The sequence below is a fragment of the Abrus precatorius genome, unplaced genomic scaffold, assembly GCF_003935025.1.
Source record: "Abrus precatorius isolate BTA unplaced genomic scaffold, Abrus_2018 Scaffold11, whole genome shotgun sequence".
Classification (NCBI taxonomy): Eukaryota; Viridiplantae; Streptophyta; class Magnoliopsida; order Fabales; family Fabaceae; genus Abrus; species Abrus precatorius.
The window spans coordinates 27376416-27394280 of NW_020874303.1; the positions used below are offsets into that span (position 1 = coordinate 27376416).

Below are 17865 nucleotides of genomic sequence, written 5' to 3' on the forward strand. Positions count from 1 at the left end.
ATTAGTTTTCATCATTCACTTTAATTAATATTTTTCGTATTAGTATTATTGTCTTTGTCTTCTTTCCCGCAAAGTAAAACGTGAATTAAGAACATATTTATTTTTAATTTAAAAAAATTCTTTTTAAAAACTAAAAATACATGTATTTTTAGTTTTTTTTTTAAATTTTAAAAATTAGAAACAAACATACTTTAAATCTTTTTTTATTAAAATTGTTTAATTTTAAGTTGCAATAGTATTTAAAGAAAAGTCATCAAAATTAAATTTAAACAACGTGACAATATTTAAAAAAACAATTTTATTAATTTTATAAATAAAAAATTATAAAAATTACATATTTATTATATTAAAGTCATAAAAATATAATTAATACTTATTTTTTCAATAACATTTTATTATTATTAATTGTTTATAGTAAATCTGAGCCTAACACTTTTCTGATAAAACACGTATATAACTAATTCTTGGTTCATTGCATGGGTTTAATTACTTAGTTATTTATTAAAGACTGAACAAACACTTTTAGAATGTAATTTATAAATAAAAAGTAATTAAATATTATGAAAAATGTTAGAAATAAAATAAAATTTTGAAGTAAAGATATTTTAGTCAAAACAGTTTCATTGTCTAGTAGTTCAAAATTCAAGCAAACAGATGCTAAATAAAGTGTCCATAATGAATACAAGTTTACAAAATTGAAGAATCTTTAGCTTGTTTAATTTTTCAGATTAAATGAACGTAACTCGTAGAATAAAAAATTAAAAGCGATCTTGTGAAATATATGGTCTTAATCTGCATAGGATAAAAAGTTTATTTATTTATTTTCCTAAATAAAGTTATGTTTTTGGTATTTATTTATGAACTCGTATTTTAAAAAAATAAATTTTATTTGGCAAATCTTTTTAGGAGAGAAAAAAACATTGAATCAAACACTGTCCAAATTTATACGTAACCGTAATTAGCTGTTGGATTATAAATGTAGTAGTACAACTAAGGTACATAATTGATGCGTGAAATATTCCATTTTATCATTTATTAATTTTATAAAAAATTAACATTTACATAGTTATTTAATAATTAAGTGAGATAGAAAAAATAGATGATACATCAGAAAGATATAAAAGAATTATATTGAAATATAATAAAACATGTGAATAAAAATATGTTAACTTATTAATCTTAATTACTTATACTTTAAAATAAATTATAAATTGGAGATTATGAAACGACAACTGAGGCACATAGATTGAAGAAGCTACTAGCTAGTGCCTAGTGGGCTCGTCAATTATTTATGATGAAAACAAAAAATTAAATTATTGAAGATGCAACGCAAAACACTAAAAGCCAACTACGAGCATTCTTCTTCCACGTTGATACAATTATTTATTAAACCACGCGATAATAATGGGAGAATTGTTTTCTGAGCTATAAACATAAAACACAGAAGCTCTCTGGGTAAACGAAGGCTCTTTCAGCTTTGTTGTTGCGGTTATGATCTCAAGCTTTGCTGGAGGACGCACACCTTTGCGTCACCCGCTAAAGAAATTAAAATAATATTTTTATCAAATTTAACTAACGAGTTGATAAAAATTATCTACACATTGATAATTTTTTTATATTAAATGTAAAATTGAATTTGGTACCAAAATTTGATTAAAGGTTATTTTTATATAAAATAAGTTAATCAAAATGTATTTTTAAACCGTCCTTATTTTAAGGTTTATTTTTTTATTATTGAAAAAATGAATTCGAAAATATAACTGATCCTGTAAAGGATACACTAGTTCACTGTAACTTTTGTTCTCACGTACTGCTATGACGTTCTCGTAGAATATTTCAGACTATATTTATCCGTAGGAGAAAAGTACCTGCAATGGCACTCCGATGGTCAAGTAAGCATTCAGTATAGAGCAATAAATACTATTAAATATTCTCTAGTCTTCCTTTACATGTTTTTCTTACTTTCTTTTTATAGGCATAATATTAGGCTAATGAATTTGATGAGTCAGCCCTAAATTACCTTCTAATTAGTTAGATAATTAATCCTTTTTTATTTGATTAATTATCTTAATTATCCTGTTAATCTATTTTAATGTGACCGAAGGGAGTGTGAGTACCATTCGGCCCAAGGTGAGGCTACCTTCTGGCCCAAGATGAGGATAAAAAGGTGTAAGTGTCCTTTGGCCCAAGATAAGACCGAAAGGGTATTCGGTTTCCTGTTTAAGTGGAAATGATCGAGTCGTATCTTATCCAGTACACTTATCCCCTAAGCCCGAGGAGGTATGACGTAAGGGCTTTAACTAATGTATCAACAGAAGAAGGATTTCAAAGAAATTACGTGTTGGAGCTGTGCTGCCTTAGCGCCTTTTGTCCAAGGATGAGGCCGACAAGGTGTTAGGCACCTTTTGTCCGGGGATGAGGTCGAAGGGGTGTTAGGCGTCTTTCATCTAAGCATAAGGCCGAAGGGATGTTAAGCGTCTTTTGTCCAAAGATGAGACCAAAAGGGTGTTAGGTGCCATTCATCCAAGGATGAGGCCGAAGGGGTGATAGGCGACATTCATCCAAGGATAAGGCTGAAGGGATGTTAGGCATCTTTCTTCCAAGGATGAGACTGAAAGGGTGTTAGGCGCCATTCATTCAAGGATGAGGCCGAAGGGATGTTAGGCACCTTTCATCCAAGGATAAGGCCAAAGGCGTGTTAGGTGTCTTTCCTCCAAGGATGAGGCCGAAGGGGTGTTAGGTGTTATTCCTCCAAGGATGAGGTCGAAGGAGTGTTAGGCGTCTTTCTTCCAAGGTGAGGTCGAAGGGGTGTTAGGCACCTTTCCTCTAAGGATGAGGCCGACCTTTCATCCAAGGATGAGACCAAAGGGGTGTTAGGCGTCTTTCCTTCAAGGATGAGATCAAAAGGGTGTTAAGCGCCTTTCCTCCAAAGATGAGATCGAAGGGGTGTTAGGCGCCTTTCATCCAAGGATGGGGCCAAAAAGGTGTTAGGCACCTTTCATTCAAGGATGAAATAGACAACTTTTATTTTCATGATTACTTGTGTATTCATGGTAACTTTCAAAATAACGTTTAAAAATGAACAAGTTAAAGATGATTAGTATCAACGATATTTGTAGTTTTTTAACGTCTCGAACCTAATACGTTATACGACAGTAATCATTCGTTATTAGACAATAGCTAAGTGAGGTACCTATCAGCGAACATTCGAACAGAATGTATACTTTTAAATGTAAATTTTACCTTAACCGAGAGGGGTTGTTAGGAGAAAATAATCAAACTCTTAACCAAGCGAGGTACTTGAGAATATATATACTAATCGAGATAGGTTATCCAAAAAAAGTAATTGAATCTTAGTTGAGCAAGATATCCGAGAATATTTAATTCAACCTTAGCCGAGTGAGATACTCAAAAGAAAATATTTAATTCAACTTTAGTCGAGTGAGGTACTCGGAAGGGAATATTTAATTCAACCTAAGCCGAATGAGGTACTTGGGAAGGAATATTTAATTCAACCTTAGCCGAGTGAAGTACTCGGGAAAGAATTTTGATTCAACCTTAGCCAAGTGAGGTACCTGAGAGGGAATAATAAGAGACTGTTGACATATAAGAAAGTTTTGTTGTTTTATTGATGAAGTGTCCAGTTAAAGACCTTATCCGAAAAACTTCTTTTTACATTCTTTTAAAAGGACAAAACCTAAGTGAAAATAGTGCACTAAATTTATAAAGTACAATTTATAGCCCAAGTGGGAGTGTTTGTGCGCTTCGGTATTGTCAATATCTCTGTTGCTAAAGCCTGCTCGAGTACCCTGGACCGATTGGTGTCTAACGTTGTGTAACTTGCAAACCTAAGTCCCCTCGGAAGACGTTCAATTTTGATCTTTTGGTTCTTGTTTCCATGTTTATTTCTTACTTATTCGTTCCCTTCAGATTCTCTTCAACTAGGCATTTGCTCCATCCGGGCTTGGTTGCGAAACTCAACCAGTTCTTCCTTTTGCATGTATTTGGTTGCTCGGCAATGTAGTTCATCTAGGTTGACATAGGTTTTTTTTGTAGATACTGTTGACAAACGAACTTGGCCTAAGGGCTGTTGTGAGATGGTGCATCGCAACTGCCGAATCCAAGTTCCAAATAGAGAGGGATATTTGCCCAAAACATTTCATAAACACCCCAAGTGTTTCCTTCTTCTCCTGGCTAATATTAACCAAAGCCAATAAGGTTATTTAATAAGGATGAATAGTGGCAAACTGCAAATTGAAGCGCGTGATAAGTGTCGCAAACAAATCTATGAAAGCGAGCGGTAATCTAGTGAACCAGTTGAGAGCTGGTCCACGGAGCGATATCAGGAATATTCGACATAGTAGGGCATCTTCGTTAGTGTAAAGGCCAACTTGGGTAGTGAATATATCCACATAGTCCTCAGGATCAGAAGTTCCATCATATTTTTCCAGCGTCAAACTTTTCCATTCGTCTAGTAATCTCGCTTCCAAAGTTCATTGAGTAAAGGGTTTAGGGTTTAGGGTTGCAAAACAAGTATTTGCAATCTTGGCTTTATTTACTAAGCAGAAAACTAGGATTCAGATGCAAAAAGCAAATCAACAAGATTAGCCCTCATCTGCTGCTGAATGGTCGTCGACTTCTCTTGTAGGGCAGATGATTCTTGTTTGTGAACAAGGGGTGTAACTTGGGAAGGAATGTAGGTTCTAATTTCACTTATGAGATTAGCGTTCTCCCTCTGTAACGCAGACAATTCATAAGCATCTTTTTCTCGGAGACTCTGCATCTCTATTATCTCTGCTTTCAGCTGCCTAACAACTGAGGACAAGTCTTCATCTTTCCCCCTCTCCACATAAACTTCTTCTGGTATAGGCTAATTTTGAATGGGTCCTATGGGTTTTCCAGGCATTCCCCACTGTTGGCTGGGGTCTTCTTGCTGACTCCTAGTCTGTACCATGTTTACTGAGGGTTGAAGCAATTTAAGCCCCACGATAGGCGCCAAAATATTCCTACAAATGATACACTAGTTCACTGTAACTTCTGTCATCGCGTACTACTATGACGTCCTCCTAGAATATTCCAAATTCTATTTGTCCGTAGGAGGAGAGTACCTGCAATGGCACTCCAATGGTCAAGTAAGTATTCCGAATAGAACAATAAATGTTATTAAATATTCTTCAGTCTTTCTTTACCTGTCCTTCTTACTTTCCTTTTATAGGCATAATATTGGGCTAATAGACTTGATGAATCAGCCTTAAACTACCTTTTGATTAATTAGATAATTAATCATTCTTTATTTGATTAATTACCTTAATTATCCTATTAATCTATTTTGATGTGACCGAAGGAAGTGAGTACTGTTTGACCCAAGGTAAGGTTACCTTTCAGCCCAAGATGAGGACAAAAGGGTGTAGGTGTCCTTTAGCTCAAGATGAGGCCAGAAAAATATTCAGTTTCCTGTTTAAGTAAAAATAATTGAGTCGTCTCTTATCCAATACAATAACATTGTTATATTTAGTCCAAGCTTTGCAAAGATGAAAGTTTATCTTTGATTTAAAGGATGAGATGGAGATTCAATAGTTGAATATATATATATATATATATATATATATATATAATATTTATGTATTAAATAGTTCTGCATTTAAGTAAGGGTGTATAGGTACTATATTACTTAATTTTATTTATATTCAAATAATATATTTATTATATTTTATTTTATATTAAAATATAAAATTTTTAAAATTTTTCTGATCAAATTAAAGAGCTCTATTTCGTAATACTTTATAATTAACAATTAAATTGTTTTTAAACATTTTTAATTAATATTTTTTATTATTAATATTAGTATTATAATAACTTTCACATTTCATTAGTTTGTCATGCAAAAATAGAATAAAATTTTAATTTACGTTAATTAGAATGCGAATAATGAATTCGAATACATATATTAAAGTTGCTATATGATCGCGAGTTTAGATATGATTTTTTTAAAAATACAAATATAAAAATAAACATTATAGTAATTTGCCCGAACCTTATCCATTATTAGCCTTACATCAGAGATGCGTATGTTTCTTTAATTTCTCATGAAATAGAAGTTATTTTGGAGCTCCCTCAGCCATGAATTTTAAATGGGATTTTCGTGTACCAAGCTATTTCACTAATCTTTTGTGGTTTTTTTAAACTAAATAAAATTCTAAACTGTTCTAAAATGTATTAAACATTAATCAACATATTATTGAATCTATCTGAAACAAGACTTCTATAACTAGCTTAATTAAATTCACCAAGATAAGCTACTAAAAATGAAGCATGCTTGAAATAACATGAAAGAAATCAAAACTCCCCTTTCTTCTTGTTTTTCAATCTTTATATTATTCTTCACTTACCTTCTTTGATATATTCTCTTTGGAATCAATTACGTTTAGGGTAGTTTCAGCAGAGTTAGGGATTTCAAAAGTAGTAAATGGACCTGCCCGCTCTTACCTAGTACTGAATGTGTGACTCATCAGAATTAGCTACTTTAATCAATGTCACACAAATACTAGGTCAGATAGAACACAAACATTATCATTTTTTTGTCCTTTGACTAATTGGACCAACTTAATAAGGCAGCTTTGAGATTAAATTTTGAGTACCCTTGAACACAAAGTTCAACAAGAATTTCTGTTTATTTAAAAAGAAAGTTTTGAGATCAAATTGAAGTGCTCACATGAAAATGGGCAGTGCATATATGCAACATCAAGAGAAATAATAATCATGGAGCAGAAATACAAGAAAAAGATCGATCGACATGATAAAATTGAAAACAACTTACGAAGAGAAGTGGCACAAATAAAAATAAGCAAGATGCACAAGTGATGGTAGTGATATTTTGTTGAAGAAGCTAAGCAGCTCTTGCTGTTAAACCCGAGCGAGTGTGGCACAGATCATACAAATCAATCTCACCTTTAACCTCCAAAAAGTCTCTTCCAACGTTAATTTGACTTCCCATTTCTTGATTTGCATGAACACGCTCTCTAGCGAGTGATCTTTGCTTCCTCATGGCCATCCTCCTACGGTCATGATCTGCGATCCTACACCACCAACAACAACAGATCATACACATTAGAGAGAAAGAGAGAAAAGGGTGGTGAATTAATTGAAGGGAGGAATTGAATGGTTACTCATGAGAGAGAGCAAGAGGGTGGATTATCCCTGAAAGGCATAGAGGAAGACCATGGATGTTTAACGTGGACTGCATTATTTTTGGTTTCTTTGCGAACTGAAGAGGTAAAGCGCAAGGACAAGTCTTGTTTTTGTGAACATTTCTAACCGTGTCACGTCTCGCTCGTCCTATCCACGAACCGTTCATGACAGGTACAAGACAATAACGCTGAAACTCCGTAATTTTGCTTCTGTTTTTTCCATTCCTTTTTACTTACTTGTCTTCTTCCCCGGTTGTCTCTATCATTTTCTTTGAACTTATCTCTTTATCTAATCCGATAATATTAAATTAACACTATGGTTAATGTATTATTGTATTGTGAAGTGTCTGTTATGTATTTTTTGTGGAGTTAAAATTTTATGGCTTGAAATTTTATATATTATCGTTGTAAAACGAAAGTGCTATATTATTATAGTAAACTTTTATTTTTGAATTGTGCGCTTTCGCATTAATCCAAAAGTCTATTTCGTTACCATTTACAACATTTAATTCTTGTAGTAAAATTCTTTCTCGATAGGATGATCAAAGTTGATTGGTTGGCGGGTAATAATTGGCAAGCATTTAATCGTATAATAATGTGTATAAGTGATTGATTTACGACATTGATTGGGGTGTGAAAAATATGCCTAGCTCTTATTTATAGAATTTAAGTCTAACATTGGGCTAGATTATGATATGAGGTGAAGTTATAGTTCAGTTCAAATGATCTGTTTAATTTAACCTTTATGGTGCATTATCCCTTAGTTTAAAAAGATTAAACTCTAAGTTTGTTATGACCACACATTTATTAAATAAATTCATGCGAAAAATAATAACCTTTTATTTTATTTTTCAAAGTTTTTAAAAATAAATTATTAGTTTTAAGAAATAATTAATTAAGTTTTCACATAGCATGATAGTTTTTTCTTATTGCAACTAAAATTTCACCCATGTAGTAGACAAGGGAGAAAATAAATCAAGCAAGTCATTGAAGATTTACAACATGACTTGCATTGAGACTAATATATTTTCAAAAGAAATTAAGTTAAGTTATTCTTAACCTATTTATTTAAAAATATCAAATTTTATATCATTTAGAAGGCTTTTAAATTTTACTAGATCAATATTTATAAGAAAACATGTACAATTTATCATGATTGTTATTATATTTTTCCCATAATATATTAAAATCGTATAGTCGTTAATTTTTTTTTAAAGTTTATGTTTTTTAACCTTATTTAATATAACTAAATATTCATAAACTATTTAATATAAAATACGTATTTGAAAAGGTACGACACAGTATGATTGCTAATTTAAAATATATGTACTTCCTTCATTAGTTTTAACTTATTTTCACTCTTGAATTAGCAACAGTTTAAGATGTTATGAAATTATAAAATAAACAATTTTTAATGTGGTTAAACAAGACAAGTATTTTTATTTTTTTTTGGTAAAAAACAAGACAAGTAGACCTTGCTGGTTTATTAAATTCAACTGACAAAGCAATCAAAGCACAACGATCACACACCCAAAAAAGCATTAGCAGACTCCCTTCGTGATATAAATGCTGCCTACACATTATTTTTAAAATCTATTAAAAATTAAAAGAATATAAGAAAAAATATTTATTTAAAAATAAAAAATAAAGTTTACACAATTTTTAATAATTTTTAACTAATAATAAAAGATGTATTAAAAAATATATATTACTAACATTATCCTCCTCGTTCTTCTTAAATTCACACCAAATTTTATACCCATTTCACAGAGTGGTTGAAAACCATTAATCCCTCCATTGGTACCTTCTTTGGGCCAAGTAATTTACTTGCTCGTCCTTCTTTAAAAAAAAATAGAATATTACCTCAATAAAATTTTAACTCAATTTTTAAATAAATTTGCATTCTTTTTAAATAAATATCCAAATTTGTCTTTGACAAGACAAATTTATCGGATGTCACATCAATTCTGATGAATATAAAAATTTTACAGATCAAGATTCGATGCAGTCGATGCAAAAACTGCGCCATGCATTTAAGTAAAATTTTACATTTTTATTTAAACCAAAAAATGTAAACTTAAGCGAAAATACAAAATCAGGTAACGGAATGGCGCAGTTGCTGCATTGAATTCGGATCCAAATTCTACTTCAGTCTCTAAATCCGCAAATGTCAATTATATTAATATTTTTAAGCAAAATATTAATTTCTAAAAGAATCTCAACACGAAAACTGTGCATTGATGGCATTATTTTATACGGTCTTCTTGGACCTTTCTTTCTTGATACATGTTGCTTCTCTTGTGAGAAGCTATGCTTGACTTTAAATATCTGTGATTGTGAAAACAAAACTTTAATTAGACACAAATGGTGTTGGCTTGGCTCCCTCTATATTTTTAAAATTTTGCTCATTAATTCTATGATTATGAAATTACATGGCTACTTGTATAAATGGGTTGGAACTGCCAACTAACCATTATTAATGTTGCTTTTATTTTCATTCTGGTGTTATTCCACAGGACCACTGGGATAATTCTAGATAGCAAAGGGGTGCCAAAGCAATCTATTTTAATTCTTCATTCTAGTTTTTTTATAAAAAGGACCGGAGGGAGGAAGTAGCATATATCTTGGTGGATTCTAAAGCAGAAGACCATACAAAATGATCAATGTGCACACACCTGCTAGATGTACTTCTTTTAATATATGTGTGGCCGCGTAAATGCAAATCAATTCTACCTTCCCTTTTTACACTCTGTTTAAAAGGAATTTGAGGAGCCCATGGAACAATATCTGGGTGTCTCTATTTAAACAAAAAGGCCTTATTTGGGGGAAGAAACTGAAGAAATATTACAATAGAAAACTTAGGTGCAATCCTTATTAATGTTGTTTTCAATCAGAGTTAAATTTTATTTCGATAATATGTGTTGACTTTTAATGTTCATATGCATGTTTAGTTGAGAAATAAAATAGGGAAGAATGAAATAAGAAATATGTAAATAACAAGAAAATAAAATGAGAATGATGTATTATTTGGATGAATAGGAATAGAAAGAAAGTAAAAAACAATTAAATGTTTGAATAGGTGGAAATGAGAATAAAAAAACAGATGATATAATTTCTTGTAGTATTTTAGAAATAATTTAATTTAATTAAAAATTGAATTTTTTTATTTTTTATTTTTATCTTAATAGAAAAATAGTAATTATTTTTTTATAATTTTTTTGGCTATATTGACCTTACTATCTAAATTTAAATAAAAATAAAAAATTTCATTACTGTATTCCATTGCATTTCTTGGCTGGAAGGATGAAAAATGGTATTCGTGGATCCTGTAGAAATAGCAGCAATTTCATGTTCAAATTTCAGCCTATCCAAACTAAGTAAATGCGTTGAATTTAATCATTTCAGTCCATTTTATTTCACTAAAAACAAAGTGTTAATGTCAATATATATTAATAAAGTAAAACTTCAACTTTGACTTAATAACAGTAGTAACAGTTTTGTCCAGAAAAAATTGTTCAAATATGCAATGTAATGGTAAGTATATAGAATATATGTCTTTAGATAATACTAACACATGCTCTTTACATTTTCCTTATCAAGTTTACAACCAAAATCAGAATGTCATTGCAATTGCATGAATCCACTAGAAGCCATCTAGATGAAAATGAAAGGCTCGGTAAAGTGTAAACATTATTTTACAAATATACCATGAAGACGCGTCAACAAGAGCATAGTGGCAGCAATGTAGCAGCTTTTTGTGGACGTTGATGTGGCAACAGGTGACGTTTGAACCCTGACCTCATCATAGTTGGCACTTATTTGAAGTATTTTGGAATCCAGACCCCATGACAGCAACAACAACAAAGCAATTGTAGACTTCTTTTCTGTTACTATAGAGGTCTACTACATCAATCGAACATCGCTTTTATATTTCTGTACTAGGCCAATTCTATGAACCCGGACCACATAGTTAAGAAAAGCACGTACAAACAATAATGATGCAGCAAATGGGTATGCACTTTGTGGTTAGAATTTAGTACCAAGCAGTGATAGTCCTAGTGGGATGCTAGTTTGGATAAGCAAATGAAAAATTGTAAAAAATTTGGTCTATATATTATTGCTTGGCCTCCTGCTTTAGAACACAAGAAATAGTGATGAAGATTGGAGAAGTGGTTATGGCATTGAAAGGTTTGCTACGCAGGAGATATGGCGCCATCTGCTTACATCCTTCCTAGCTTCCTTGGCTCGGTAAGAGCAAGATCTGCTAGCATCATATCTCCTGCAACGTAAACCTTGCATATGCAAAATGAAATACTGTTTTCAAATGGCTAAGAGAAGCAACATGGAAGCCAAGGTAAGTGGTCTTGTTTGCTTTGAGATTTCCCTTGTTAAGTTGATAATTCTACAGTAGTATTTCCTTTTGCAGGAATCTCATATTTATCATGGAAGACTAATCTTTTAATATGTGTTTCCAAAGAGACTGTATGTATGTATTTATGCTAAGCCCTCTATGGTTTTTGATTGAAAGTACCTAGATTTGTCCCTTTATTTTTCAACTGCTTCCACTTTTTTAAGCACATGAATATTATGTTGTCTTTCGATTTTGATCGAGCTTAATAGTATTGTATAATTTATGTAAATGACTTTATGAGATAAGACTTTGTAGAAGTTATTGTGACTATTATGTTGTCTTATTTGGTATTAAGAAAAGCTTGAGAATGAATCTCTTATTAGTTTTCTCATGAAAGCAGTTTGAGGTTTTGAATTTAACAGGCTAACGGATATCTTCAGTTTGTTTGATGGGGTGATACTTAAAACGGTGATTTCAAGTTCAAGTGTCCTGATGTCTTCTGCTGTTCTGCAAAGATCACTGGCTCATGAATTAAAGTGAAAACAAGCTCCAAGTTACATGGAAATAGTGGGAAACAGGAAAGATTTCAGAATTGCATAAAAGTGAAAAACAAAGATGCAAAGATATCAACCAATTAGGTGAGAGTTCTGTTGAAAAATAAAAGAGAAAGAACAATTGGACATGTTTCCAGCTTTAATTGCACTTTGTTTGTGAGTAAAAGATGATTAAATCAAGCTTTTTAAAATATATAAGCCTACAGTAGCTGTGCTTAGACTGCATGGAAGGAAAGTGCAGCAATTTTTGAAAACCTATTCTATTGGAACGTTTAAGCTACTTTGCTCTGCTAATATCATGGTACACACCATGAGAAGATTGCACCCATTATTTATATAGAAGTAAAAAGCAAGAATTTGGTAGGTTTTTTACTTTTTCGTTGGCATTAGAAGTCTTGCCGTTACCTAGCATTCTTAGTCATTATTTTTCTAAAAATAAATTATTATATTGTTAGATTTTGCTATAAGAGGTCATCACCTAAACGTGTATCAGATGTGTCAATTTAGGATCCGTATTAAGTTCATTTGAGTGTAAATCTTCCTCTTCTACTTTGCTTCTGTGTGGGAGTTAAGGGAGAAAAATGCATACCAGTGTTGTCTCACTATATAATATAAACTCTGCAGACTTGATATTTTTTGTATCAGACAACTCTAATACTTTTTTTGTTAAAATCAAAATACAAATATTTTGAGGTCAGAATTTTTTAGCTTGTCATCTGAGGTGATCAATTTCCAACAAACAGATAAACTTCAGTCAAAGAACAATTAACTATTATTATACAGTGACTAACTAAAGAAATAGTTATTAACACTAAAATTTTATATACAGTATCTTAGCACCGACGAGCTGAGCGAAGTGCTCAAGATGACGATAATCAAGTAGTTAACAATGACTTCTGAAGTTAACATATCCCCACTGTGAAGACAGTTGGAAAAGTCTAAATTGAAGAGGACAAATATTTGAACTTTTCAATAGGGACAAATGTCCTCAAAAGCACAACATGTTTGGAGTTGATATATTAGTGCACACAAATCTATGAATAGCAGTTGGATACGTGTATGCTTTACGATAGATAGATAGATTAGTAGTGCTGTAAAATGCCTTATTGGGACACAAGTAAATTATAATTCTGAGTGAAACAAAGTAATCATTGTTCAGAAATTAAACATGTGCTGTTTTTAAAATTATTTTTTTCTATATCTTTATTAAAATCAAACTTTTATTTTAATAATTTTTTAATATTACCATAAATTATAAAAAAGAACTCTAATTTTAATTTAGAAATAACACCGAAAATATTTAAACCAGCATACCTAAGTTTTGTTCTCATCGAAATTAAGATGAAATGCTTCACGAGCTAATTTACTGTAAGCGTATTTAAAATTCACGATTTAATGGTAATAAATACATGTTTCCTTTATCGTTATTAGTTATTAATTTTACTTTAAATTTATATTTAAATAATTTTTTATTATATTTTCTAACAAACAGTACAGTGAGTGAGAAGCCCAAAATTAAAGAGAGAGCTTCTTGAGTGTGGGAGCACTGATTTGGTTGCTTGATAGACTTTGACTAGGGAATGCTATCAAGCTATTTTATGCCTTGAAATGAGGTGACTTCTTGAGTGCAGGAACTTTTATTTGAAAAGGGGCAAAGTAATATAGATTAGGAATATTCTGAAGGCATTTTATACCTTGAAATGAGAGTCACGACAGTTATTATAAGATGAACATTTATATCAAAAGACACCCAAACTATGGGACACTTAGAATTGTACGGTGCCCAAAACTCAATTGCTTCATTCCTTTCCCTTAAATACTTATACTAAAAAAGCTGTTTTTATTTGTTAAGAAACCCGAACTCACTTTGGTTTCACAACCTGTCATATGCAAAGCAATTTGTGTCGCCTCAATCATGATGATGAAAACGACATCTCGAGCACAGACAGCTAATGCCTTTAGTCCTGTCCTCTTTTTTTTTTTTTTTTTGAGATATTTTTTTACGTCACTTTAATTATCAATTTTTAAGTGTCGTCCATTGACTATTTTTTATTATTAAAAAATTAAAATTGATCCAGCCATTGTGTGAAGGCTCTTCGTGATGTTTGTCGACAATATTGCATACCATATCCGATCTCACCTTTGATGTCAGCTAAATAGATTGTTTTCTGAGACAGGGTAATAGTTCTAGAAAACTCCTTGCTCTAAGCCATTTTCTTCATACAAAGCTTGGTCTTGGTAAGCTACTATCAAAAGACCCTTATTGTCCAAGATATTCGTGCAATAGGTGTTATTTAGAATCACGGGCTTGTTGTCCAAGATATTCATGCAATAGGTGTTATTTAGAATCATGGGCGTGCCACAGTCATTTCTTACGCACGGCCTTTGGGTCAGTATTAGCATCAAGGCACTTCTTCAGCATGTGAGGGACATGATCAAGGTTGAGTGCTGGATCAATCTATGAATACAAACGATGCACCAACTTTACAAAATAAATTTGATCAACTTCAATTTTTTAATAATAAAAAAATGAGTATCAAAGTTTTACGGATAACACTTATTTTGTTGACAACACTATTAAAAAAATAAGTTTCAGATAAAAAAAATGTTTTGTAAATGTACCATTTTGTATTTTTTTTATTGTACCTTATTTTGACAAAAAAAACCCTGTCCTCACCCAAAAACACTGTAAAAACTAAACCACTTTATTCTTCAAGACACGAGGCCAACAAAAAAACACACACTCCATGATTAGCCCAATAAAGAGCATCTTGAGGTTTGTCCATGATTATTCCTCTGCCAGAGCCATGATCGTCACATCTATTTATCGCCAAGCCACATGAATTAAGAGATTCTCTCTCTTCCATTTTCACACGCCTTGTTAGCTCCAAACCCACCAAGCTCTGTTCTTATAACTTATATTTTTCCCTATTTGGAATCTATCCCAAACCAATGGCACATCATGTCATTCGGATGGATAATTTATCAATGCAAGGAATCCCGGTTATTTTTAGAACACTTTTCTTACTGTTCAAAATCATCCAACTTCATAAACTTGCTAAATCGTGTAGCTTAGTGTAAAATAACCCTCATTTATATGAAAAAGAAACCCTGGCTTCCCTGTTCTACTTGAAGTAGATGGAAATAACGTGCTTTTGAAGGTTATACTGCAAATCCATTGAGTAATTCTAAACCATTGATACCACTGTATGCACCGGCTATCAACATATGTGTTTTTTTTTTTGCACAAGAGATCATCACAGCATGGTATAATAATCCCACTAAAAAATGGAACATTCGATGATAAAAGGACAAATCCTGAAGCAAGATTCCTGATTAAAGATCACAGATCATTGTATTGAAGCTTTAACGTTGCCAAGCCCCTATCAATTATGCAGAGTATACTTAAACCAAAAATAAAAAACAGTTTTGTAGAGTATAAAAGAAACAAAATGTAGTAGTGTACAAAATTAGTTCTTAATTCACAACTGCTAAGTCAAACAAACAAATGCTGATCAGTAACGGTGCAGAATGCATGTCTCAGCCTGAACCCAAAGGTAATTACTAGTCTGGGATGTGCACTGCCTGCAGTGAAGAGCTAGTTGCAAATCAGATAATGACTGCACGGGAAGACACTATAATCAATTAATTGGCATATCACATAATCGTATAGTTAATTTATTATATGAAAAATTAAAGGGAGACTTGTGATTTAGAATGTGGAGGCACATATATTTCAAATTTAAGATGATTATCCAAAAGAATGGTGAAACAGTTCATGTGTAGATTTAATTAACCATTCTTTTAGTTAATTCATTCTAAATTGGTAATTTGTTCACTAGAATATCCTAAGTTGCAATTCTCCCAAAAATAAACATCACAGAATGCCAAATATTATTACAAGCCTCCACAGAGAGAATAGAAAAATAAATCCAAGGAGGCAGGTGTCTTCCTAGTATACCTGAAAAGTTGTTATAATTCTTTATCGCTGTCAAGTTGTGCTTTTGCTGCTGCCTTTTCAGCTTCTTCCACAACAAAGGTTTTCATTGATTCGACATCCCTTGAACCTAACCATTTGCACCACATGCAAAAATAACATTAGATTTATGATCTACCACTGCTTGCCCTAGCTTTGGTTGGGAAAAGGGAGGTAGCTATTACAATTACAAGCATCCTCTAAGTAAATCATATAAAACTAAAATAAATAAGCCATAAAATAATCTACGATAAAAATACCACAATTTGTTTCTCCTTAAAATTAGAGAAAATATCTCTTCCTTCAGGGATGATTAAATAAAATGGGAAAAAATCATAAAAATCTAAAATCCATTCCTAACAGGTAGTTCACACTTGCAGAAGTCTGTCCCTTCAAGTACCCAAGACTTGAATGACTGTTAAATGCAATGGAAAAATTTAACTATAAAAAAGCTTTGAATCGCTGAACTTTGTAGTAGGGCATGTGGATACACCTGTTATGAGGATACTTGCTACCCTATGTTACTGCTACATTTGATCATCATCATTATTTAACACAACTGAAAAGTGCCATCTTGAACCTTCATTCATCAGCAGAAAGTATGTGTGAGGGTTAGCGGTTAAAGCCATCACAATCACCTAATTTTTTACTTAAATTTCCACATTCTATTTTTTTTTTTTGTCCTAATCCAAGATAAGTTATTAAGCAGAAATCAAGGAATATAAAAAAGCAAACATGAATGTTCAAAAGTCATAATTGCTTATTAAAAGAGAAGGGTTAAGCTTGGGCATGTGAATTAAGTTGAAGAATACAGGGGATTGAGCAGAATCCATTATGACCATCTTTTGCTGATGGGAAAAATTCTAACCTTGATATCTGGCAACCTCTTCACCATCATAGAAAACCTTAAAGGTAGGATATGAATGAATATCAACTTTGCTGCAGACTGACTTATCCGTGCCACAATCCACTTCTCCAACCTCTATTTCATCTTCTCCTTCAATTGCCTTCCCCAAATCATCCCACAGTGAACCCAAGTTCTTACTGGCAACCATTATTATTACTTCACAAGTTAGCAAACAGTAATGAAAAACAAAAACTGGTTCAGCATCAAGTTTAGGTTATTGCAAAGTGCATAAAAGAAATAATCACCAATGCTTGCACCAGGGCACGCAGAATTTCACAAACCATGCAGTGTCTTTCTCCTTGACCTAGACATCACCAAAAAAATGTAATTGAGAATCGAGACCATAGCAAAATTAATGAGCGAGATACATTTCTATAACAGTGTTTTTTTTGTACAAAAAAAACTTTCCCCATAAACTCCTAAACACATACAAAACCCTAATTAAATTATACATATCCCTATCTGCATCTAGAAGCAACCTTCAATTAACTTCGATAGAATATTATTGGGATTTTAAAAAATTAAAAAACCCTCGATCGATTTTATTTTATTTTTGACAAAACAGAAAATCCAATAGGGTTTCAATAGTGCATAATTAAGTAAAAAAAAAAAGTGGGGTTTGCAAATTGAGGCATAGTAAGGGAAGAAAAGTGGAATGTTGATTGAGAGAAAAAGTAAGAAACGAAGGAAAGAGAGAAGATGATGTACCTTATCAGTAAATGTGTCAGAAGTTAACGTTATAACCTCAGATTGGGTGGGAATAGATAAGGAGAGGAGAATGAGAAATGTTAATGTTACTGTTATGGTTGCATGCGGAAGAAGGAGAAGAGAGTGAGTTCTCATGGTCATGGCTGATCTAAACCTTTCCCTCTGCCGCAACCAATTTTTGT

The 17865-nt window shown here is 32.1% G+C and overlaps 2 protein-coding genes across 2 annotated transcripts; both read right to left on the reverse strand.

The window, feature by feature from the left end:
• Positions 1–6712: 6712 nt before the first annotated feature.
• Positions 6713–7328, reverse strand: LOC113856504. The gene is made up of 2 exons (XM_027488337.1): positions 7167–7328; positions 6713–7076 (listed from the first exon to the last, which is right to left on the reverse strand). Exons 1-2 carry the CDS (start codon positions 7241–7243, stop codon positions 6887–6889), a joined length of 267 nt encoding a protein of 88 aa, XP_027344138.1. The 5' UTR covers positions 7244–7328; the 3' UTR covers positions 6713–6886.
• Positions 7329–15427: 8099 nt separating this feature from the next.
• LOC113856281 (protein disulfide-isomerase 5-1) lies at positions 15428–17865 on the reverse strand. The gene is made up of 5 exons (XM_027488033.1): positions 17684–17865; positions 17221–17279; positions 16937–17112; positions 16054–16159; positions 15428–15712 (listed from the first exon to the last, which is right to left on the reverse strand). The coding sequence occupies exons 1-4, from the start codon at positions 17822–17824 to the stop codon at positions 16065–16067; spliced, it is 471 nt and encodes a 156-aa protein (XP_027343834.1). The 5' UTR covers positions 17825–17865; the 3' UTR covers positions 15428–15712; positions 16054–16064.